The following is a 25,405-nucleotide window of genomic DNA, read 5'->3' as shown; positions in this document are numbered from 1 at the left end:
AAAGTAACAGATGGTTGGAGGAAGATGTTTTGCCCTTTCTAACTAGCCACAACCTTCCCAGGGCTCCTTGGCAACTCTCCTACTAAAAATTTTGGAGTGCAAAGTACGTCTCAGGGGACAGGGGTGGCAGGGTGGGTGCTGTGAGGCTGCATGTGCAGGTGTAAAGGAACCACGAGGATTTCTTAGCCCTCTGTTCCTTCCTAAGAAAGGATGTTTCCCCTACCCATTAGCTCTGCTCCCCTTCCCCCTTCCTCACAGTGTATGGAGTGAAAAAAAAAAAATCTTATACAAAGTCTATGGTACCTAAAGGGTTAAAAAACATTGTATTGTACAAGGTCAGTAAGGGTCATTCTTGTGGCTTGGACAGTCAACTTTAAAGCATGTAAAAGATGCAGTTCAGGTGAGTACTGGCTGGTCTCAAGCAGATTCACAAATACAGTCCACCCTGTCGCTGCAGGCTCACGCACACGGGCGTGGATCTGCACACACTCGTGTACATCCCGGAGCCCGTGGGAGGGTGGGGAAGGGTTCCCAAAGAGCCGCCTGCATGATAAAACCAGAAACCAGCAGACAAAGATGACGAGCTGCCTCCGGGGGCTCCCGCCTGTGCTGTGGCTCCCTTTCCAGCAAAGGAGTTTTGGTGCGGAGGTGAACTCACAGCCTCCGCGTTGGGCTGCGGCGCTTTCCGTCCTGCATTCAGCTCCCACCTCCTCGATTCCATCCCCACGCACGCACGCACGTGGCCAGGGTGACGCAGGTTGGGCTGGATTGTGAAGGAAACTCACAGTGCCATGAACTCCCCCGATGCGTCTCCAGTATGGCCAGCCAGCACTTGGTGGCTGTTTTCATCCAGGTGCTGTAGTCGATGAGCGTGATGGGGAGAGGGGGCCCAGGTGGGATCTGGGCCTTCTCCCCCATCACCCACCCACCCTGCCTTTTTGACCAGAGAAAGTGCAAACGACCCCAAATGGAGGCCTCACTCCAGGGCCTCTCTGTAGGTCCCTGTGCTGGAGCGTAGAGGGTGAGTGAGCAAGCGAGCGTGACCACGCGCAGCAGCTGCCAGTGCAAACAGTGAACCCAAGTGCCAGCTGGAGCTCCGGCTCTGCTTACTGGGGCTTTCATAATGAGTTTCAGGATGGAAAGGGTAGGTCGGGTCAGACCCTCTCTGCAGTGGGTTTCTCAGCCATGTGGCGTTGGCTGGACTGCTAAGCAGGCAAGGTAGCTTTTAATACAGCAGCCCCTGGCGGGGGAGAAAAAAAAGGAGCAAACCTGATTGCAAAATACTCCGAAAAAAAAATAAAGGAGTGTCATGGCAGGCACTGGAAGAGGGTTGAGGCTTTTTCCTCCATGCCCTAAAAGAGACTTGAGTTGCTTCAGGGGTGTGAGAAGGAGCAGTGTGCCTCCGTTCTGGAGATGTCGGTGCTGCATCAATCAGCAGAGGGAGAGAGCTGCAGGCATAAGGCAAAAAACGTCAGTGGGAATCTGCCACCCTGCTCTCTGCCCTCTGCACAGGTAGCTGAGCGAAAGGGAATGGATTAGAGACCAGAATTACCATTCCTGTGATACCTAGGGTTCTGCTGGCAGGGGGAGAGTAACTCAGCCAGGGGGAGCAGCAGCGGGGCAGGGCAGCACCTTAAAAGCCAGCCATGTGCAGAAACCCACCAGGAGCTTGGTCTGGCCTCGTAGCTCAGTTTCTCTTGTTCTCTCGTAAGAAAGTCTTATAAGTTAGCAGTTGAAGCGTGGAAGGTAGGTAAACAGACTGGGAATGTTCTGAAAGGAGTCACTTTTTATATCAGTATTATTTTATTATTATGATTTCCTTTCTGATTTTGTTGTTGTTGTTTTATATTATTGGTTTGATTTATGTTTTCTTTTCAAGTTTTGTTGCTTTTGATTTGGTTTGTTTGACATATTTTGTATTATTTTGCGTGGCTAGCCATCAGCAGCTGATTGTCACCCTCTGTAGTGATACATGTAAGGGTTTTGTTCTCTCAATCGAAATACAGCCCAATAATAATAATTAAGCATGAAAGTAGGAGAACAACACCCAAATTGTCCTACTGGACAGAGTGCTCAGCACTGCAGTGGAAGGAACTGTGTCTCCTCGTTCTGCAAACCCTCTTGTTTCTATTTAGTGGAGGTATATGCGAAGCATGCAGCTTTCACTGCACTGCAAATTGGGAAAAGTGTGACTTGATTTAGCTGAGTCCTCAAGGCAAGTTTGGCCTAAACATCTGTTTGTGACTCAGGGGTAGGAGTAGGACATTTGAAAAAATCATTTCTCAGTAAAAGAGCTTTGTGTTGATTAAAAAGCACCAGAAAAAAAAAAATAGAAATGGTGCAGCATTTATCTACTCCCTTGCTTCTTTCAGATGATGCTTTGGGGGCTTATAAGGACACCCCAGTCTCTGGCAGCATCTGCAGAGAGTTAAAAGCTGTTTTTTTGCAGTTTTACTGTTACTAGGTGCGATTAGGGTTACAGATTTGCATTGAAAATGTATCCCTCTGTGTGCTCACCTGGGCTGATTGGTAATACTTAGTTTTTGAGAGAAGTCAGGTATAAGATTTCCCAAAATTACCAGGTTACAGCTGAGATACAGAAGTGGCAGGCTTTCTGTCTGTCCAGGGTTCACCGAGGTCCCAAACCCGTGGCATCTCCAGCCTTCCCAAGGACCTGACCCTTGCAGTTCTGGTGTCTGCAGGCACAGCCATGGTGTGTGCCGGTACCTGGTGTGTGACAGTCCGGCTTCCTACTGAGCAGATCTCCCTGAAATTGCCTTGTGCACCCCAGTAAACACTGATGTGAGCAGAAGTGGGGGTTTGCACCTTTCCCATCTCCTGAAAACCAGCCCTCAGGCAGTTGTTTGCTGCTACCCTGAGAACACGCAGCTGTGTAGGGCCAGCTTTCCAAAAGTGTCCTGGGATTTTCATAAACACCCTGAAGTTGTTTGGACAGAGTGAAACAGGAGTCAGGCACACTACCACTTCTGAAAATCCCACGGGGTACCCAAATACCTTGACAAACCTCCTGCCTCACTCCTTTGCAAGACTTTTTACTAAAACTATTCCTGTCTAAATCCTTTCCTTCATCCAGCATCGTGGGCTCTTTGCTTGGCGATATCCTGGACGTCACTGCTATGTTTTTTCACCTCCTTCAGTCTGTGGACAACTAATAACTTACAGCTGGGTATACAGACTCTTAACTTTAAGCCTCCTGGCAAAAAATTTGCTTTTCTTACTTACTTTTCACAGATCCCTGCAAGGAAATTTGAGATCCCAGAGACTGCACTTTGGAAACAAGTGCTTTACCAGCCAGGGCAGGATTTGCCAGACCGCTGTAAAACAGGGAGCTGAAGGGAAGGGTTTTTTATAGGGTGAAATCGGGGGCTAAGCTTTGTGGCACACACACTTAGCAGCAGCAGGACCCCTCTTGGCTAGCCCGCTTACTGCTTTAGTCCTTTGCTTTATTACATTTCAGTTTTGATGCCCCACTTCATTTCCGTTGGCTTTTTTTTTTTCTTTTCATTAAAAAAAAAAAAAAAAGACAACAACAAAAAGCTCTCCTCTTTTTTAATTTTATCTTCCTGAACCAAATTTTCGTACGTTTTATTTTAGATTTTTTTGTTATCATTTTCTTTTGTTTTTTCTTTTATCTTTCCCATCTTTTGTTTTCTCCCCTCCCCCCCTCCCCCCCTTCCCCACCTTCTTCCCTTTCCCTCCTTGAATCTTCCCCCCTCGTAGAACCGTCTGCCCCCCCTCAAGACGTAAAATGCGTCAGCACCAGATCCACCGCCATTCTGGTAAGTTGGCGGCCGCCTCCGGCCGAAAGCCAAAATGGCGTCCTGGCTGGCTACAGCGTCTACTATCGAGCGCTGGACTCTGAGGACACGGAGCTTAAGGAGGTGAATGATATCCCCCCAACCACCAGTCAGATCCTACTGGAGTCCCTGGAGAAGTGGACAGAGTATCGCATCACTGTCGTGGCTCATACGGAGGTGGGGCCGGGCCCGGAGAGCTCGCCGGTTATCGTCCGGACGGATGAAGATGGTAATTGCGCTTTTTCTGGTTTTGTCCTGGGGCCAGTGGTGAATACGTGTCCCTGCGGTGGGCTTCTCCCACGCTGGGGGGGGACGCGTTGAGTCCCTGCTCATGGCTGATCTAGGGTGTGAGGGCAAGTCCCAAACGAGGCCTCAGCACAGCCTCCCCCCACCAGGAGGGATCCGAGATGTGGAGCACCATTTGCTGCCATCTCTCTAAGCCCCTCTGAGAATTGGGGTCTGTAGGGTTGTCCTTCCCCGTTTTAGGGATGTTTTTTCTTATTTCTTGGGGATTTAATTTCAAGGCCGTGAGCCCTGTCTGCACGCTTTTCCTGAAAAGATTCTCGTACTGACCAAAGGCACAGCTGAGGCAGCAAGGAACTGAAATCAGAGAAGAGGAGGAGATTGCTTGCCAGAAATTATTTTAAAGTATTAAAAGACTTCTTCCCACACATTCCTTGTTCCTCGCTCCTCTAAAAGTTTCAGTTAGTGGTAGAAAGGAAGAATCTGATCATTTATTTCAAAAACCATTTAATGACAGCATACACCCCAGTTCAGTGACCCAGCTTGGAGACTTGTGCTTGGTGCACAGACACAAATGGTGATGGGCCTTGAACTTTCCTGGTATTTCTACAGTAAAATAAAACCAGGAAAACTGAATGTACGCAGGGAGGGAGAACAGAATACTGTGAGGGTGAGGTGGGACCCTCAAATAATATGTCAAATAAATAACAGAAGTCAAATCCAAACTCCAGCTTTCTTCTTCCATCCCAAAGAAAAAAGACAAAAAAAAAATCAAACAGGTTTATCCCCAGTGTGGGTCTTGTTTCCCTTACCATCTGCCCAAACCCAAATAGATAGTCACCTTACTCAGAGAAATTAAGGTTTTCCTCCAGATGAAGCTGTCCTTTCCTATTATCATTTCCAAAAATTCACCCCATATTCCATCTAAAACACCTTTTGGTTTTTGTCCTGAGATTAGGCAGCTGCTCTAACCTCAACCTGCCCAGTCTGAGAGAACAAGGAGCTCCAAGGGCAAGTTCCCTTTCCCATCCTCTCCACCCTAACGTCCCACAGGCATGGCCAGAGTTTTTCTGACTCGTTAGAAATTGGCTTTGCCCTCAGAATTTGATCTGGAATTATATGGGTCCTTCCATCCAAGTAAACTGGAGAAAAAGGAGTCTGTCAGAGAATAACTAGACTGGGAGATGGACCTGTTCACATGCATCCAGATCTCTGAGCCATGCAGATTAGATCCCCCCTGAACTGTTCCCATTTCATTGAATAAAGGCCAATGGCAGATGGTGGGGTGTCCAGTTTGCTGGTTAAGTCTCCCCCTCCTTTCAGAGCTGTAGATTCAGTGTGCATATGCCCCAGAACTGAAGCGACAGGCTCCAGCCAGAAATCTCCAAGTGACTCTGGTCCTTTTATTTCCTTCCTGGCAGTGCCCAGCGCACCACCTCGGAAAGTGGAGGTGGAGGTCCTGAACTCAACTGCAATCCAAGTGTTCTGGCGCTCTCCAGTCCAGAACCGCCAGCATGGCCAGATCCGCGGCTACCAGGTCCACTACGTGCGCATGGAGAACGGAGAGGCCAGGGGGCTGCCCCAGATCAAGGACATCATGCTGGCTGACGCCCAGGTAAGGATTCACGTCCTGCTGCAGTTTGTTTCTCTCTCACGGAAGCTTTGAGGGGGTGGGTGCTCCAGCTGCCTTGTCTCATCCCAAGTAACGTATCGCTGGAGAAAGCAGATGAGCATCTTTGTGATAAAGATATATGTTATCTTCCTGCTGTTCATTTGCAGTCCCAGACAATAGCTATTGTGGAAGAGTATGAACTGCTCTCCCAGCTCTGAACTAAATGCCATCCATCCTCCTCTGTCTGGGAAATCTTTTAAGACAGACAAAGGCCACAGTGGAATCTACTAATTTCTCCCACTCTACTTCTTCCTTCATGCTGGCCTGGTAACTTCTGACCTTGTGTGGCTGCTTGCTCAGGGACTTCTTCCTCATGCTGTGTCTCTGTCTTTCCCTTCTTTCCCCTCTTGTATTCTCATGTGCAAAACCTCTCTTGTTCTCTGCCCAGTGGGAAACAGATGACACTGCTGAATACGTAAGTAAAAAAAAAAAAAAATTCCTTCCATCCTGGTTCTGTCCCTTCCCTTCTCCCACTTGCTGTTGTGGTGTGATATTTTCCTTTTCCTTTTTATTTTTTTTTTTTAGTTTTATTTTCAGTGCCAGTGTGCCTGTTTTAAAGCCTGATGTTGGTGTTCCCATTCATTGTCCCCACCCTGTTTGCTTTGCTCTGCAGCCCGGTGTGATTGTGTAGTTTGTCAGCGCGTGGCAGTCCTGCAGGGTTTTCCCCTCAGCTCTGAAGGAAAGACGAGTCTGCTGATCCTCCACAGGGGAGCAGGCAGGACACTGAAATTGGGACTACCTTGAACACCTGCCTAAAGATGGGCTGGTCTGCAACTACCTTGCCTTTTGTCTGAAGAACAGTTAGGTTGTAAAGCACTGGGTATTTAAAGCCTCATAAATTCCGAGGTATCAGGGTACAAACAAATGCTTTGTGCCCTGAAAGGGCCAAGATTCTTCGATATTTGTTCTGTTCAAAGCCCTGAATCACTGGTGGCCCTTTTACCTTTCAAGTAGACTTTAAAATCAGCTTGGCTGTTTGGCATTTGATACTTCTGTTAAAATGCTAAATGCTTTCAGTGATCTTACAGCTACAAAGCAGTAGGAGAAAGCATTTCCTTCTTGGAATAGCAGGGTCCCAAGGTAATACATCATTAAAATGAATATATGCACGTCTCCTGGAGATTGCCAAGTGCCCTACAAAAGTGAGGGGCCTGTGTTTTACAGAAAGATAAACTGAGTCACATGAAAGCAAAGTCGCGTGCCTAAAATCTTAATAAAAGTCAGTGGCATGTGTGAAAGCAGGACAGATTTTTGACTTCCAGAAAGCAGACCCGTCTCTCTAGCTAATGGCTTCCAAACTGATTGATCAAAGTCCTGCTGGTTTGAAATACTTCCACCGTAGCTCAGCTCTGGGGGCAATACAAATATTTTCAGGACCAGCAAATTTTTTTCCCAAGTGCTGCCCTGCGATTTAATATTTAAAGCACTGAGGGATAGTGGAGGGGAAGGCCATAAAACATGCACAAAATTTACATCTCCCCCCTTTCAGAGCCTTGGCGAAAACCCTGCTGCGTATGCCCCCATCCTGTTTGATTTAGCACGGGTGTTCCTGTTACAACCCAGCCCTTTGAAGGGCCGAGTATTTCATGGGGAAGGGCTATTCTGGAGGCCAGTCTTGCAACAAAAGCTCGTGGGAGCCAGGTGTGGTGAAGCTGATAGAGGAAGGAGGGTGCTGGGGATTTAGCAGAGAGCTTTAACGTGCAAGCAAAAAATGTCGTCTTGCACTTTGCGTTAAAGCAATCCCTTTAATATTATTGAAGGCATTAAAAAATATCCCTGAGGAGAGAAGGGAGGGGGGTGGGGGAGAAAAAAATGTAATCTCCTTGAAACCGCTGAGACCTCCACTGAGACGGCACAGTGAAGGGGAACACTTTGAAGAGTGCAGCAGCGTTTTGATGGCTGAAGCAGTTTGTGGTGAGATAGGGAATGTGTGAGAGGTAGATCTGGAAGAGAATACATTGAGCCAGGGCCTGCAGAGACACGCTGTGTTTACAGAGGGGCTGCTTGCAGCTGGAGCGTGCGTGCTGCTCGCCAAAGGAATGTGGCTCTCACCCTCCTGCCAGTTGCCACATCTGCCTCGTTGCCGCAGAGCGTCTCATGGTTTCAGATTCAGTGAATGTTCCTGCATGCTAGAAAAGACCTGAGACTCCTGCAAGGAGAGATCTACCTGTGTGTGTGTGTGTGTACGTAATTATTTACACCGTTTTCCTTTGGAATCTCGCAAACAGGAAATGGTCATTGCTGGGCTCCAGCCTGAGACTGCGTATTCCATTACCGTAGCCGCCTACACCATGAAGGGAGATGGTGCTCGCAGCAAACCCAAAGTGGTCACCACTAAGGGTGCAGGTAAGAGTCTCTTCTTGACCTGTTGGGATTCACCAGTTTCCTAACACCCTGAAGCCAAGATGCTCCTTTCATCCCACTCTCCTCACAAAGAGGAGACTTGCAACAAACAACATGCAGCCCCTGAAGAAAAATTATTTCTAGGAAGGCAGAAAATCCTTCATTCCTGGCAGGTAGCCCTCCCTAAATGAAGTAATTTTCTCTCCAGTGCTGCAGAAAGCCCCATACATACAGAAATGCAACAGAGGACAAATTCAGTGCTTGTAATCTTATGTACTGCAAATTCCAGAAATACCAGAAGTAAGGGAATCCTTGCCCAGTCTGACCTGTGTGGTGACACTGGAGAGACTCCAGCTTTGATGGCTGGCACACAGAGGTACCTTGGGGAACAGAAGACCCAGAGGTCTGCTGTCATGGTGTTGACTTGCAAAGAGCTGAAAAGCAGCAGGGAGGCAGTGAAAACTTATACTGCCCAGTCTTCTTTTCTTTTAGTATCATGTCTGAACATCAGTCCCCTCTTTGCCTAGGAGTAGTGCTCAGTAGAGAAGAAAAGTACTGACAGTACTGACCTTTTCTTGCAAGAATTTCTGCAACCTGGGCTCACTCTGCACATGCCATCTAGACTCATTCCTCCCTTTGCCCTATACTTCATGGCAAAGTGTCTGTCAGCCTCAGTGCAGAGGACACGATGTCAGGCTAGGATGCCTGGGCCTGAAGAAAGAAATGACAAAGGGCAACAAGGCATTCCTTGTTCCTCCACACAGTTGTGCTGCAGGCAGAAAACAGAGGTTGTGTTCCACCTATCCTCTCAGCATCTGCACTCCTGTGGTTAGTGCTCTCATAGCTGGACCTTTGCTGTGCAGTAGGGGAAAGGTTTTGTGCCACAGAGTGAGACTGCTGTGCCCACACCCAGATTTGACCCTCCTTCAGCCCAGTTGTTGTTGGCCTGTGGTTATCTTCTCTCACCCCATCACATTCTTGGTCCTGCTGCCAGATGATGGCTTTCTCCCATTGTCATTTCCTTCTGTTCTCTGGTCCCTTCCCACCCCTGGCTGTCTATTTGTTTTCTTAGTTTTGGGGCAGTCATCTTCACCCTTCCTATAGCAGCTACACAACTGCTATCATCTCTTGTTCCTGGGAGACGGTTGTTCTCTGCCTCTGCCTTTGGTCAAAGCGACACAATTAACCTGGAAAGCTCTGTTCAGGCTCTGGAGGTAGCACAGACACTCAGCTCAGTGCACAGGACAGAGAGGGCTTAGGAGCACTGGCCCGAAACACACAGCGCTGGAGCAGCAGCTGCCCTCCATGCCCTTGTCTTTTTCTCTGTCCCAACTCACATCTTCATCCCATTATATGTTCTTGTCTTCAGAGAAGGGAATGAGAATTCAGCCTTCCTCTCCCCTCTTGTGTTTCTTGCTTAGTTAAGAGACAGCACATAAGAGAACAAGGTTGTTTTCCAGGACACGAATGTTACAGCAGGATACATTTAGGTGACAGCATCCAAACTCCTGCCTTCACACCTTGTAGTGTCAGTGTGCTGTCAGAAGCCTTTTCCTTCACTCACTCTCTTCTCCTTCCCCCTCTGGCTTTGCCCATGTTTCTTCTCACTCTGTCTGGTTCTCTCCTCTCGCTTCCTTGTTTTCCTGAGGCTCTCTGCCTTCTTCATTTTTCTCTCCTCGAGCCTTTCTCACTCTGCCCTCCCTCCTTCCCTTGTCACTCTCTTGTCAACCTCCCTCATCTCTCCCCATTAGGATTTGCAGTGCAGGTGATCAGTCACAGAGGGATGTTTTCTCCAGCACAGCAGCTATTACCCAAAACCCAATTTCCCCCAACTTGAAATAGCTATTTAAAAAAAAAAAAAAAGAAAGAAAGAAAAAAAAACTTTCAAATGGCTCTGTAACGTTCTTATCTTCTTTGCAGCGTTGAGTCAATATACCTTCTGAGAAGAGAGATTTCTTTCTTTATCATTCAGGGCTAGGGGCTGAATTTAAATACAGTAATACATCCAATTTTCTCCTTTACTGTCCAAACCAATTGCGAAATAAAGCACTTCCCCCTGCTTTCTTCTCACCTTTCTCCAAACAATATTTGTTGTGCAAATGTAATATTTTCAAGCTCAGCTGATTATAGTAACATTTGTGATAAAACCCAAAACATAAAGGTAATGACATTGTTTTTCTCTGTAATGTGTTTCTTCGGCGTTTCCGAGGGAGGCTCTCCCAGAACTGTTCCCTAGGCATTCTTGGGCAGTTTGCAATGAATAAAGCATTTGTTTCAGAGACAAGCCCTCGTCCCTGTGTTCAGATGTCAGTCGCTGCGGGGCGGAGTGCTTTCCCCAGTCTGCCTTTGCCAGGATCCCTGACACACACAGCATCCTTCCCTGCTGGCTCCCTCCCGCTCCCTTTGGTAGCTGCACTCAGCTTTCAGCCTCTCAGCCTGCAGTCAGACTCGTGCTCGCTCCTAAACTCCATTCTCTTTCCTTTTCCTGTTCAACCAGAAGAAACACGAAGGCTCAGAGAAGGAAATTAGATCCCTAATAGTGGAGTGAATGTAAATGACGCGTGAGCTGCTGGAATTAATGCTCTGCTTTCTCCAGCTTCAGAAACCTCTGGGCCTACGCGTGTCATTTAACTGTGGCTGTGGGCTTGCTCTGCAGTCAGGCTGTGCCAAGGCTCATTAGACAGAGGCACTGCTGAGTTCCTGCAATATTCCCCAAACATGGAGCAACTAACTGACAGGATGAGGAGGGAGCTAGCTGAAAACACACCGACACTCGCATGTCCTTTCCCTTCCCTCAGAGGAGAGAAAGCTCGTAGTGCAAGCAGCAACTCTTCCTGCCCTCTGCCGTGCACAGATTTTGGGCTCTTGTTCCGACTCTTTGTGTGCTTCCTTCTTTCTGTACCCAACTGGGTGATCAGATGCCTGCCAGACTTGCTTCATCTGGCCTTGTGCCTGCTGCTCAGGACCCGAGGCTGCCCAGACTTCCTTTCCCATCCTTCATTACTTCACCCGCAGCTGCTCTGGCCTTCCCAGCCTGAGCCAATCTGTTCCAGTCTCTTTCTGCATGAGTTGTGCTGTGTGAGGGAGAGAGAGAGGGAGCGGGAGGACAGGAGTCTGGGGAACTCCTACATTAATTCTTCCCTGCCCTGCAAAGCAATCTGCTCAGGTGTTTAGGACAGGAGGCTGGGATTCAGGACCCCTGACTTTGTTCTTCCCAGCTGTGGTGAAGTATTTGGTCAAGTAATAAGAGAGAAGCGGTGCTCACCTTGCCTTCCTGAGGAAAGGGAGTAAAAATAAATCTGGGAATAAATAAGAACATCACAGCTGACACGCTGGCAGTGCATCTCATCTCCTAAACGTGACAGAGACCATCTACGTGTAGTGGGTGGATAGCAGCAGCCTGGTTTCAGGGAGAGACACCGAAGCAGACAGAGTCAAGGTGGAACCTTGCCACTGATTCGAGGAACCTGTGCTGCAGCCCAAGGGTCTCTGCATCTCCACAGCAGCCACCCTGTCCCACATTTGACCGAAAGTGTCTCTTTTCTCTCCCAGTCCCAGGGAAACCCATTCTGTCTGTGCACCAGACAGAGGAGAATACTCTGCTGGTGAAATGGGAGCCTCCGTTGGATGCTGAAGGCCAGGTGATGGGCTACCGGCTCCAGTTTGGCCGCAAGGATGTCGACCCCCTGGCTACCTTGGAGTTCACAGCCCTGGAGGATAAGTACACTGCTCCCAGCATCCACAAGGGCGCCACGTATGTTTTCAAGCTGGCCGTCAAAAGCCGGGCTGGCTTCGGGGAGGAAGCTGTGCAGGAACTCACCACCCCTGAAGACATCCCCAAGGGTTACCCCCAAATCCTCGAGGCGAGCAACATCACTTCCATGTCGGTCCAGTTTGGCTGGCTCCCCCCCGTGCTGGCCGAGAGGAACGGAGCCATCGTCAAATACACCGTGGCCTACCGGGAAGCCGGTTCTCCCGGCAACCCCCTGGAAAAAGACCTGCCCCCCTCCCCAGAGAACTCGTACACCCTCAACGGCCTCAAACCCAACACCGCCTATGATGTTAAAATCCGTGCTCACACCAGTAAAGGCCCCGGGCCGTACAGCCCAACTGTCCAGTATCGGACGTTCCAGCTGGATCAAGGTAGGACTTACCGGTTTCTCCTCCCTCTCTCTCCTTGTAACCGGGGCTGGTGCCAGGAGGCAGAGAGCTGGAGAGGTCAAGCCAGGCTCAGCCAGGCTCGTGAGTAAATGCAGAGCACTCTGGTTTCACACTCAGTCCCTCAGCTCCTCTCTGCCTTATGCCAGGTAAGTCCCTTTTACCGCTTTCTTCTAAGTTAAGTCCGGACACCCTTCTTTCACTGGCACCTGAAGTGGGGTGCCAGTCGCTGTACAGGTGGGAAGAGCATTTTCTTCAGCTTTTGCAAACAGCCAAAAGAAAACAAGAAAAATCAGAAAGCCTCAAATGTGACCTGGGATGGGTTTCCTCACCTGAGCATGCTCAGAAAGCCAGCACCTCGTTCCTGCAGCAGCCACCCAGACCCGTAGTGTGCACTGAGCACGGGCAGGGTGAGGGCAAGGCTAAGCACCCTCCCTCACCCTTCCCCAGGGTTAGACATGGGGACAGGGAGCACCAAGATGGACCTTGACAAAACTCAAGCAAAGTGTGGAGGAGGGAGCAAGCCCTTCCATTCCTGCAGCAGCAGCCAGACCCAAACTGGCAGACCCTTTTGCCAGTGTCTGATGTTGTCTTCCTTCTCTTTCTTACTATTCCTTCCCTCTGCTGCCTTTTCTTCTCCTCTCTCCCCTTCCTCCTCGCTTTTCTCTCATCAGTTTTGCCCAAGAACTTCAAGGTGAAGATGGTGACAAAGACATCTGTCCTTCTGAGCTGGGAGTTTCCTGAGAATTACAACTCTCCCACCCCATACAAGGCAAGTGGAAGGGAGAAGTCAGAGCTGTGTTCCTTCTCAGTTTCCTGGGAGTCTTGTCTGTTGGTTTGAATAATAGATTATAAGAGCCAGAAATTCTGAAGCTAGGTCTCAGCTATGGGCAGAAAAAGGTTAATCATTAGATCAAGGAGGTGTGCTTCTTGAAATCAGGCCTCTTGGCTTGCACTCCTGCCTCTGTTACCAAATCACTACCTCCTTAGGCAAGTTACCACCATTTTCCCATCTCCAGATCCAAATTTCTCTTCTCAGAGAAGTTCTAAGGCCTTGTCCTGTGTGAGAAAGAAACTCACCTAGCTCCTATTCCTCTGTTTGCACCAGCTCTGGCAGAGCCGGGTGGAGCATGGCCCAGCCAAGTGCCTTATGTTCCTTGCAAACCAAAGCAAAGAGGAGGAGGGAGCCTGGTTGATTAAGCAGTATCTGTCTTGCTCATGGTACATCTCTGCTGCCTCTTCACCTCCCACAGATCCAGTATAACGGGCTGAATGTCGATGTGGATGGCCGCACCACCAAGAAACTCATCACCAACCTGAAGCCCCGGACATTCTACAATTTCGTTCTCATGAACCGGGGCAATAGCATGGGAGGCCTGCAGCAGAACGTGGCTGCCTGGACTGCTGCTGACATGTTATCCAGGAAGCCAGAGGTGACCCACAAGCCTGATGCTGATGGCAACGTGGTGGTGATTCTCCCAGATGTGAAGAGCTCCGTGCCTGTCCAGTAGGTTTCTGATAAAGTACAGACTTGGTCTGCTCACTTCATGGTGCAGGGTGCCAGAGTTCGTAGCACAAACCAGCAAGGATAGTGGCAGAGAGTCTTTTCCCTGCATTTTCAGCCTTGCTGGATTCTGTCTTTCGATGCCACTTCCCAGGGTTAACGGGTTGCCACAGGAATCCAAAGGGAGGCATTTTACATGGGGCTGTCACTGAGTCCAAAAGCAGCAACAACAACTGTGCAAAATTACAAATAAGGGGCTTGCTGGCTTGGTCAGTGGGGCTGTGTGGGCAAACCTAGCCTCCCACCATCAGTGTGTGCGCTCTCTCCTTCTGTGGCTGATGGAAGGAGATTCAATCCTCCCATTTCTTCTGATTATTCCCAACTTTTAGGGCTTACTACATTGTGGTGGTGCCTCTAAGGAAGTCCCGTGGAGGACAGTTCCTGAACCCCTTGGGCAGCCCTGAGGAGATGGACCTGGAGGAGGTGAGTGTGGGTGAGACTGAAACCAGGTGTAGGGAGAGATCAAACAGCTGTAGTGGATGTGATGGTGACCTGAGATCCTGGGAAGGGTGGGTTTGGGGCATGCAACCCATGTTCTGAACAGCTAATGTGAGGTCAGCTTGAGTGGTGCGGTTTGGCTGTCCCTCCTTTGTATTCCCTGAAGGTGCTGAAGGCGTCAGGGCTCTCACACCGTTCCTTTGCTTCCTCCAGCTCGTTCAGGACATTGCCAGGCTCCGACGCCGCAGCCTGCGTCACTCTCGTCAGCTGGACTTCCCCAAGCCCTACATCGCTGCCCGTTTTCGCTCCCTCCCTTCCCACTTCATCCTGGGGGACATGAAGCACTACGACAACTTTGAGAACAGAGCCCTGGAACCAGGGCAGAAATATGTGATCTTCATCCTGGCAGTGCTCCAGGAACCCGAGGCAGTAAGTGCCGCCTGCTTTCCCTCACCCTCCTCAGATGCTCGCGACCCTGCTGTCCCCATTATCGACCAGAGACAGCAGCTGCAGGGGCATCTCTCTTGTGAGCTGCCAGCAGGTCTTGTGCCCTCCTGGCATCCTCCATGACTCTCTTCCACCAGATGCCAGGGCTCGAGGTTTTTTTTTTTCTTTGCAGAGGCCTTCCAGTCCAGCTGCAGAGCTATTGCGTGCGGCTATCAGAGCTGTTTGTGCTTGTGTCTGCATACAGCAAATGTGCTCTTCTGTGCAGACAACAACACAAGCATCTTGTGCACCCCTTCTGCGTTTTGCCTGTCTGCTTAGGCAGGACTTGCTACATTTGTGGCTCCAGCCTTGAGATCAGACTGGGGGATCCCGATCTGTTAGCTCAGGAGTACACTCGAGTGCAGAGATCCCTGGGTCAAACCCCTTTACAGAGAGCAGTTTCTTGTAAAGGCTGTCCCTGTCCCTGTATTCCTTCGGGCAGTGACCCCAGACATCCAGCTTTGAGAGCAGCCTGTCACATGTCCTGGTTATTACAAAGTTCCCCACCAAACAGAAAGGGGAGAGGCGTTTTTTTATGGAAAAGTAGATGTGCTCTCTGCTCATTTTACCACTTCAGCTGATTTCAGTGATGTTGTACCTGGCTTTATGAAAACAACTATTTTAATACTTACCTGTCCTTCCTCATGAACAATAGGAAGCAGTCTAATTCTTTGTTGTTTTCAAATCCCCCTGTGGAATAGGGGGATTTCAGTAGCAGGGAGCTATTTGAAATTAAGGTTTTCAGAGTGTTGTTTTTTTTTTTTTTCCAAATAAATATTTAGTTGTGTATTTGATATTAAAGGATTAGGCTGACACGCCTGCGAATGGGTTTCTCAATCGGATTACTGCAGCTTGTGGTAATTTCTTCTTTAGAACAAGGTACTGCACGCTCACTCAGGACAGTCTGGAATCACTGCAGCTCCCTCCTGTGTAGCAGAATTTCAGTCTTACTGAGAGCTGGTAGAGTTTCAAATACCCCAAGCTAAAGCTCATGTTCTTTTCCTGTCCCAGACTTCACACTTGTACCAGGGCTTAACAGTTCTCCTTGGTGCACTTCATTTTCAGCAGTCTCTGTAAAATGGGGATGCATCATTCCTAGGAATGATAGAAAATTGTAGCATTCATGAGAACAAGTGAGCAATGCTTGTTAGTTAGGACTCTGGTGGGTTTGAATGTGATTTTCTCAAGAGCACAGCTCGTTGCAGAGAGCAGAGGTGATGTTACATTTTAGTTTTTAATGTTTAATTGTAAGGGATTTTGTAAGTCACCGGACCAGACTGTTTCTAAGCACTATTTTTTGGTTCAGTCCCTTCCCTCTTTCCCTGTAATCCCATCTGACTGATAAAATCCAGATGGTGACACGAGAACTTGACAGAAGTGTTTGTGGGATTGTGGAAATGGAGAGGTCTTTGGGATGTGCTGGAACAGAGGCACAATCAACTTTTTTAAAATCCCCTTCCTGGCTATAAGATTAGGTGAGCCACAGGCATGAGCCAGCCTAAAACTTCATGTGAATATTGTCTTTTAATGGTCTGTCTTGCCTGAAGTGTTGGAGGAGGAAAATACCTGTCACGGGGACACTCACAGACATGTTTTTTCTGTAGGCTGAAGAGGTTATTTTCTCTGTTATCACTTAGGCTGTGCGTCAGAGAGCCCACACCCTCTACAGCAATTTCTCTTCCATAATGTTTAGCCATTCTTTTCGGCCCCCATTCCCTCTCTGATCTCTGTTCCACGATCATCCCTGTCTTCCAGACTTTTGCTGCCAGTCCTTTCTCCGACCCCATCCAGCTGGACAACCCCGATCCGCAGCCAATCATCGATGGAGAGGAAGGGCTCATCTGGGTCATCGGGCCCGTCCTGGCCGTGGTGTTCATCATCTGTATCGTCATTGCCATTCTGCTCTACAAAAAGTAAGAGATGCTTCTTGCCCAGAGCTGTGATCATTCTCAATGTCTCCAGGAATAACTCATAAAGGGGGTTTTCTCCTCGGTCCTGAAGTTGTCAGCTGGGGGTCAAATCCTCCCACCAGCACCAGAGAGGAGTTCTGAGGCAGAAATGCTGAAATTGAAAGTGCTGGCTGAAATGGGAAAGATTATTGCCAGGACCTGCTGCTTCAGTGTCTACCCCACAGCACTCTCAGTAAAGCTGAGCCTGCCTGAGTGTTGTGGCATACATGCAATGAGTTTGTCAGGTCACTTGCCTGTCACCCCCAAAAGACAGGGTCAGAGCTGCAGCCCTGGGCTCCCCTTCAGGTGCTGTGTGTGCAGTGTGGGCGATACAGAGAAGTACCTTTGTGCTGGGGATTGGCAGAGACCGCCTGTGTTGCCAGGCCGCTTTTCAGCTGGAACTGGGAGATGAGCAGCAGCTGGGGGTGTAGTGTGAGTCTGCAGGAGAGAAGAGTGAGCAGCCCCTGGAAATGTCTCCTTTTTCCTTGGATTTCTGAGCAGCTCGTGGTGCGTGCTTGGGGACAGGGCACACACAGGTCACGCTGCGCAGCAAAAGAGGACAGGAAAGGAAGCAGATACTGAGTAAAATGGATCAAGAAAAGGGGCGGGATGGCAGCTCTGGCCAGTGCAAGGGTGTCCTTAGCTGGAACACCTATCCAGTATGGAATTCAGTTAACCTCACGACATCTTTCATCTGCACAGGTGTGTTTGCTTATGCACCCCAGCATGTGTGAAGTTGCTGGACACACACAAGTGCTCGGGGGAGCAGGGACTCAGGTGTTCCTTGTTGGTGCTCATTAGCACTGATCTAACTGGGGAATCATTACTAGTCCTACCTTCCAACTGCGTTACCAGGGTTAGAGCTGAGCAAATGTTTCTCCCTTCTCCTGCGATTCCTTTCTAATCTGAACATTTGTCTTGTCTTCTCTCCACTTACTGCTTTCCTGGACAGCAAGCCAGACAGGTAAGAGCTCCAGATTTGCCATTTACTAAGGTTCTTTCTTTAATGGGCTGGCTGTGTGTTCGACAGTATTTATCATCTCTGGTGATGGGGCTGTGTCTGTACAGTTTCTACTGTTAGATCAGTCCTAAAGGACACCCTGTGTTAGACTAGCGCAGGGCCACATTTGAACTGGGACAGAAAAAGCAAAGAAATCCCAGTTTCCTCCTGCTTGTCCGTTCCTAAATATAATGGCCCTTTCTCGAGCTGAGCAGCAGTGACAGTAAGCGGCTCATAAAACGTTGAGTTAATGGAGCAGAGAAACACCCATTTGTGTTGCAGTCAGAGGTGAAAGCGGGTTTTCTCCATGTCTGACTGCTCCATGCAGGCTGTCCCTGAGCCGCTGGCACGCTGGAAACAGAATCTCACCAGCTGAGCTGTCCTCGCCCCATTGCAAAAGCCATTCCTGCCCCATCAGCCGGGGACTTCTAACAGAGTTCGCTTCTAACTGCAGAGTGAGACTTATTTCGAACCATTTACAAGGCCGGGAGAGCTTTCACTGAAAGTAACTGATGGGTTGAGCCAATGAACTATTAAAGGCAGTTTCAGAACTGCGGCAAAAATAAACTGCTCCCAAACTGCAGAGTGGTGTAATTCCAAAACGCTGCCCCATGCAGTGCTGGCAGGGCTCACGCTACTTCTTCTGGCTATTAATGACATTAAGAGGCAGCTAACAATGTGCTGAATAACCTCCTCTCTGCCTAAGCAATTACCGTTATTGCTGCAGGCGTATTTCAGGAGGCATCTGCACAACCCAAGCAGGAGAGGTGAGGAGCACTACAGCCATCTTGCTGGAAGGGCCAGGACAATATTTGCAAACCTTGGGGTGTGGGTACACGTTCTCTGCCCACTGGAGAAGTTCTGCTTCCAGCAGCTTGTCACTGTTCCCTTGCCAGAGGTTATCACCTCCTCAGATCAGCACTGGGCTTTGCTTCCAAATTCTTTTCAAGGAGAATGAGCCAGGTCAGCAAAGACTTTTAAAGTGCCTCAGCTAACCTACCCCATTTTGAGGGAAATATATTATGAAGCACTCACATGTGCAGCTCAGCTGGCACGTTGGAGCAGGCTTCAGCTTCTGGCAAGGAGGTGAGAGAGATCACAGCAGGCACAGCTGTGATCAGAGAAGATGTGTCTGTGCTGGTTTTGAAACCAGATTTTTAGGGTTCTGTAGATCAGAAAAGATTGAAAACCACTGCTCTGACTTCTCTGTCTGCAGCAAGGCACTGAGAACTCCAAACAAGCCAACAGAGAAATAGCAGTACTTCATGTCCAAGGTCACGACCAGGAGATTCTGTGCTTTTCCAAATGATTATGTTGGCTCTAGTTCTTTCAGGCTGCAAGTGGCTTGGCCAGAATTGGAACACTTCTACTTGCAGAGCTCTGCAGAGTTCAGGGGCGGCTGTTCAGGGAGGCTGAGGTGTGAGTTCACGGTACCTCAGCTGCTCCTCGTTGCTTATCTGTACGCCTGCTGTGTGAAGGGGAAACTTCCAGACTTGGCTGAAAGCCGCTGGGCACTTGTAAAATCCCATCAAATACTGCACCAACAAAACATTCCAAACCTCACCCCTTTTCTGATGTGTTTTATGTAATTTACACCCTTGTTCAGGACGTGGCTGTACCTGGCCCTGATTTATGTGGGAGCTGTACTTGGGCCTCAGTGTAGCCCATGTAGCTGAAAAGACTAAGACGTCTGTAAGCTAAGAGGCTTTTTTTTTCTTATTATTATTTATTTTTAAAGCAAACGGAAAGATTCAGAGCCACGGACAAAATGCCTCCTGAACAACGCTGAGATCACCCCGCATCACCCGAAGGACCCTGTGGAAATGAGGCGTATCAACTTCCAGACTCCAGGTAACCAGCTGCAAACCAGCCTCCCTCCCTGGGAAGGCAGGAGCGGAGCAACTGCCCTTTCCTCAGACCCTTCCTGCCAGGCTGCTGCCGAGCTGCTGCCTTTGAGACCCAGAACTAACCTGGGATGCAGCCAAGGAACCTCCAGCCTTGTCTGTGCCAAGCAAGACTGCTGCAAGAAACCTTTGCTGGGAAACCGCAAGGGCCTTGCAGACTCCACCCAGCAATTGCGGGGCAGGAAGAAGGGCTTTTCTGCAAATCCAGCAAAATCGCTGCATTCTGGGCTAAGTACACAGCTGCGAGTGCTGTGGCCGTGCCGTGCTTGCCTGACCATCACGGCGCCGTGCCTCGTGCTGGGAGAGCCCTGGGGTGTGAAGGTGAAGCATGGCAGGCTGCCCAGCACACACCGCTTCACCCACACCTGTAACGGGTGCTTTCTGCACACACCCCAAAACACTCCCCTTAGGCTCCAGGCCTGCCCTGCGGGTTGTGAGGACAGAGAAAGGCAGCTGGGTGCTTCGTGCAGACGAGGCAGCATCTCCTTGGGTAGCGTAGCTGCCGAGCTAGCGTGGCACTGCACCTAACTCCTGGCCGGAGAGGCCCGCTGCACCCTCCCTTCTGCACACGGGTGTCCCCACGTACCTGCATGCCCAAGCTGCCTGCATGGCACCTCTGCAAGCCACCAGTGACACGGCCCAGCCCGGGCACCTCCTCGGACACACAGGTGGTGATGCTGAGCGGTGCCTGCGCACTGGTACGCACCTCTGCTTCCCAATTCCTGGTGCTGGAGGATTTGGAAGGGAATTTGTTGTGCTTTTGGGGGCTGGCTGTTGTTTTCGGTTTGTTTGTTGTTTTTTTATTTTTGCTGTTTTGTGCTTGTTAGTAATGTTTCTGCAGCTCCTGTTTCCCCTTCCCATCCCAGTCCTGTCCTTAGCGTTGTCTGACTTCTCTTAGGGTGAGACTGGCGAGTTGGTAGGTGCCCAGAGCACAGGGATCTTTGGGGCAGCACTGAACTTGAGTGTTTCATATCAGAAAGCTAGGAACAACCCATTGGTATGAGTCCAGGCTTAGGAAGATTAAGTCTCAGCTAAGGGATGGAAGCGGGTTTAATCCAGCGTGCAGGGACTGAATGCAGAGCAGCTGAACTGCAGCTGGGTCCCAAAATCAGCTCTTAACCAGAGGTGCTCTTGCACGAGAGTCTGAAGGTGTTTGAGATCTGCAGCAGGAGGGCAGGCTTCTGTGTCCCTGAGCACGCAAGGGACTGAGCAGGGCACTGCCTGGAAAGCTGGAGAGGATCCTGCTGTCCCTGCTGTGCTGCCCTTTGTGTGAGCAACTTATTTTGATCCCCATTGCAGCTCAGCAGCAGTTCGCAGGTGGCTGGGTTCCCTGATACATCCTGGGTACAAAGAAGAATTCCCCGTGGGAGTGTTCAGGTTGGCCGCTGGGTGTGAGACCCAGGAGAAGGAGCTGCGCCCTGCCATGTGCACCCGATGCTGGGATAAAAACAAAGAGACAAGATCGTGGCCATCTGGGTTAGCCCGGATGCTAAGAAGCAGCTGGGAGTGCTGCTTTGGGTGTTCCCTGAGTGCTTCTCCCCGTCCTCACAGGACTGCAGAGCCAGCTCAGGACGAGGCACTCCCTGGCCTCACTTAATGAGATCAGGAGGTGACTGAGCCTGTCTCGTGTTGCCCGTGCTGTTCTGGTCATGCTTTACCTCTGAATTCTTGACCTAAGAGGCTCGTAGAAGGTAGCTAAGACCTACAAGCCTGCCATTCAGCCTCCGCTAGGCAAAGGTCTGCAGATCTCAAAAGACTGCCAGTTTTTGTCCCGTGTAGCTTTAAAAAGACGCTGCCAACTTTTCTTTGTAACGTTATCGAGCCAAAGCTGACTGGTTTACCGTGCTCCCGGGTTTGTAAAGCAGGATGAGGTTTGAAGGGATTTGGGAGAGTTGGTCGCCCGCCTCCCGCACAGCTTCAATAGCAGCCAGGTGGAAATGGAAACGGGTGGGAATGCAGAGCTGGGGGTGTGTTGGTGATTACGGGGAGGTTGTGGTGCAGTCTGCAGGTGGGAGAAATGCAGAATATTTGAATTGAGTCTGCAGTGCCTTAGGAGTGGCCCGTGGGCTCTTCTCCAGGCAGGTGTCCCGGGGGCAGCACACAGAGGGTCTCTGTCCCGTACCCAGCAGAAAAACAAAAGGGGGGGGGGGGGACACAGGAACAGGAGAGTGCATGAGCATCTCGAGGGAACAGCACATCTTAGTGATCCTGTCCTTGCCTAATCAGCACAAAGAATAACTTTCTTTTCCTCTTTAGATTTATGTTGATTTTTTTGTTTTGTTTTTCGTTTTTTTATTAGCATGAAATTTTTTAAAAAGTGTATATTTTATTTATTTATTTTTTTACTGTTTTCTGCAGATTCTGGTCTGAGCAGCCCTCTCAGTGACCCTGAGTTTGACTTTGAAAGTTAGTTCCTGTGTGTTTTTGTTCCTGTTGGTTTCATTTTATCCCCCATAATTATTTTTCCCTTTTCTGTCGCTTTCCTTTCCGATTCCGTTTTGTTCCTGTTTTGTTTTTTTGCTTTCTTTTTTTCTTTTTCTTTTTTTTTTTTTTGCTAAACTCTCTGTATCCCCGCAGTGTTTGCCCATCTCATCCCTTTTCTGTGCCATCTGTTTGTCTGAACTGTGCTTCCAGTTTTACAGTACCAAACAACAGGCCTCTTGCAAGACGGGGATAGGAGCAGGAGCACAAGAGCAGAGCCCACGGTAGCGGTGTGAGACACCGTCCCTCCTCCTGTGGCTCTTTTGCTTTGTCAGGAGAAAAACGGGGGTTTCAAGGCTTCTTTTTCTCCCCATTGTCGACAATGTTTCATTTCAGAAGCTTGCCTAAATGTCCCTCGTCCTTATCCACGGGCAGAAAGCAACCTTTTGTGCAGCAGTGTGTGAGCGTTGTGTGCGTGCGTGCCCATGGTGTTGTGTTCGTCGCTCTGTAACGCGGGGAAGGAGGAAACCGTGGCAGCAGCTGACGACCTCCTCTCTCTCTGGAGAGAGCCACGCAGGCACCTTTCCATGTCTGCCGAGGACAAGAGCCATTTCCCATCTGTGGCAGGTGTCTGTTCCTTGGCACCGACTTGTTCCAGGCGCACAAAGCCCAGAGGCCTCTCCATGGTCCTCCACACCCGTGGGTTTTGCACAGAGTGCCATCCAGCCGCGGTTATTTTGCAAGGATAAATGGGCTCCGGCCCGTGGAACAGCTGTTAGGGTGACGTTTCTGGTGAGTTGGCTGGTGCACAGAGAATCAAGTCTTTTGTGAGAAGATTAGAGAGATTCAAGTGATTGAAATGGTAGATGAGACCGGCTCTGAAAGACTTCATCCCCATTAGAAGCCAAGATCCCAGCTTTGCTGGGTGGTGCTGGTTTGATTTTTTTTTTTTTTTTTTTATGCTGGGCAGGGAAATAGATACGAGATTTCAGCTGACAAATGTGAAGAACCACGGGTGCTGCTTGTGTTCAGAGACGTGAGGGCTGGGGCAGTTTTCTGAATGCTTGAATCCCAGCACTGGTTTCTTTGGTGCTGAATACTCCTGCCAGTACTGTCCCAGTCCACCTGCCACCTCCGTCACCCCCTTTATGGTGACACAGAGGGCTCTGTGTGTTTTTTAAGCCACGCTGATCCTTCCGCCCATGGCAGTGCTCCCTCTGCCACCCTGGCTGCTGCGGGAGGTGGCGGGGTGGCAGCCCCACAGGTAGCCAGGAGCTGAGCAGAGGAACCCGTGAGCCATTTCCCTTTGTGGCTAAAAAGAATTAGGGAATCAAAGCAGACAAAAGAGAAGCTGCTGCAGCTGGCACAGCAGAGCCGGACATAGCAGCCTCCTGGACCTAATGGGAACCCTGATATGCTTGGCATTTTGACCAGGAAAGTGTTTATCACTGCAGAGGTTTCCGTTGTTTTTTTTTTTTATTATTACTATTACAAAGAATCCTAGAAATCAATCCGACGAGGGGATTTTTGTCCTTAGCAGCAGCAAAACAAGGCAAGTTCCCATCAGCCAAGTTCTCAGCCAGCGTCTGCTCGCAGCAGGTGGGAGGCGGGGGCAGGATGTTCCCCAGCACGGAGGCAGAGATGGTTTTCAGAAGCTGGTCCCACTGATGATTTTTCATCAAGTTTTTATGAAGTCTCTTTCCAGACTGGCACAGCAGGCCTTGCCCGTACAGCCTGCATGCTCGAAGGGAAGGACACACACTGCTCTGCGACTTCAGAGCCAAAGAGCATCTCACCTGATGTTTTTTTTTCCTTGCTTGCTTGTTTTTATGGGCTTTCCTGGTTGATGTTAGCTTTTTTTTTTCTTATAACATTCATGTCCACTGTTTGGGATTTTATCTACACCGTTGTGTTTCTAATCACATACCAGCAAAATAATGGAGGTTTTTGCAGCAGTCAGGTGTGGCAGCTGGGAAGGAGTCAGTGAGGGGGCGACCCGCAGAGAGCTGGAGACTTCTTGAGGTGCCAGAAGTTGTTCTGAGTAGGGCTGGGCTGTGCTGTAGTGGTACAGCTCAAGGTACGTTTGCTGCCCTTACGTTCAGAGGCAGAAGGATGGGAACTGGGCAAACTGTTCCCAATATTAACGTGCTTTGACCTCTGGTATCCCAGTACTGTCCTTCCTTCCTAGTGAGGGCAGAGAGGTGACCAGTTCCTCCACAGTGCCGGGTACGGGGTGGACGGCTGCCACCTTCCAGTGGGAACCCAAGGAGAAATCCTTCTCTAGGTGGAACAGGCTGCAGAACAGCAAGAGTGGGAACTTCTCCTTCGTGAGCTGGGAGAGTTTCTGCCCTGATCACCAGCAGAACAGAGCGCAGCTGGTGCAGCCTCCAGAACACCTCAGGGTTCTTTTTGTGGGCTTTTTTTGGTCTATTTCCCCCCAGCCCTTCTATTTTCAGCCACGCTTCCTTGTGCTGAAAATAGACACCTAGTTAGCTTAGAACAAAACGTTGGAGTGGTGGCTCAGCTCCCCGCTCTGTGGCAGACTCATCCCGTCCCCAGGCCTGGGGGAGGCAGCGTCTCTCGAGGACTCACTGTAAAACTGAGGACGTCATGCTTGCTTTGCCATCTCTGTGCTGATATTTCAGAGTATCTGACCATGCTGCTGCCACCGCCGCTGCTTTGTCACACACCAACACCCACGGGGCTCGAAATTCTCCCTGGCTTCCATCTCTTCTCCACCCCGAATCCTTCTCATTGGGGGCACTGCCCAGGGCTTTTCGGCATGCTGCTCTCCTTGCCTGGCAGACAGCATGGGAAGCCTCTGGAAAAACACGATCCAATGCAGATGAGCAAAGCATGGAGAGCTTTTCCACCTTGATTGGTAGCGTAGCTACTGCAGAGGGTAGGACGGGAAGGATCCCTGCTCTTTGCAGAGCTCCGGCCGCTCCTCTTGGAGCGGGTTGTGCAAATCATCCTGCAGGCACACAGACAGCTCTGCCTTGGTGCTCAGTCCCATTTGTGGCTGAGATGTGCCCTGAGGCTGGTGTAGCATGGCCCTCGCTGCCAGGATCTTAGAGAAGACCGAGTCTGCTCTTTAGCAGCTCAGCCTCAGTAAGAGCACAATTAGTGCTGGTTAAAACTGCAGGGGAACTGGGGCCATGAGGCATCGGGCTCCCCAGCAAATTGTTTCCCATTCCACAGACTGAGAAAGGGGCAGGAGGATCTTTGTCCCCCTGTCACAAAGGTAATGAACAAATCCCCAGCAGAGGTGGCCAGCCAGGTCGGTACATCCTACCTACAGCTGGAAAAGGGAGGGTGAGGACAGAGCAGCACCGGTGGGCTGCGGGCTGTGCTCTACAGCATCCTCTGCAGCCCAGGAGCAGCAAGAGGAGCCAGCACCTGACTTTTC

General features: G+C 49.9%; 1 protein-coding gene across 12 annotated transcripts in view; it reads left to right on the top strand.

Annotated features, from left to right (window-relative positions):
- The window catches only part of PTPRS (protein tyrosine phosphatase receptor type S), a 151,227-nt gene that overhangs the window by 109,653 nt on the left and 16,169 nt on the right, over nt 1-25,405 (top strand). For 3 of the 12 annotated variants that reach the window (XM_068661831.1, XM_068661832.1, XM_068661830.1), the window contains 12 exons: nt 3,742-4,047; nt 5,483-5,676; nt 6,122-6,148; nt 7,962-8,079; nt 11,629-12,219; nt 12,909-13,006; nt 13,488-13,741; nt 14,128-14,221; nt 14,450-14,665; nt 16,478-16,635; nt 19,410-19,522; nt 21,934-21,981. In XM_068661831.1, coding sequence (XP_068517932.1) covers nt 3,742-4,047; nt 5,483-5,676; nt 6,122-6,148; nt 7,962-8,079; nt 11,629-12,219; nt 12,909-13,006; nt 13,488-13,741; nt 14,128-14,221; nt 14,450-14,665; nt 16,478-16,635; nt 19,410-19,522; nt 21,934-21,981 — 2,217 coding nt within the window. The remainder of the gene's footprint in view (nt 1-3,741; nt 4,048-5,482; nt 5,677-6,121; nt 6,149-7,961; nt 8,080-11,628; nt 12,220-12,908; nt 13,007-13,487; nt 13,742-14,127; nt 14,222-14,449; nt 14,666-16,477; nt 16,636-19,409; nt 19,523-21,933; nt 21,982-25,405) is intronic. The other 9 variants (XM_068661834.1, XM_068661833.1, XM_068661840.1 and 6 more) reach the window with 5 other exon arrangements.

This window comes from Anas acuta, chromosome 26 (genome assembly GCF_963932015.1).
Source record: "Anas acuta chromosome 26, bAnaAcu1.1, whole genome shotgun sequence".
NCBI classification, from domain to species: Eukaryota; Metazoa; Chordata; class Aves; order Anseriformes; family Anatidae; genus Anas; species Anas acuta.
This window is presented reverse-complemented; position numbering and strand designations above follow the sequence as displayed.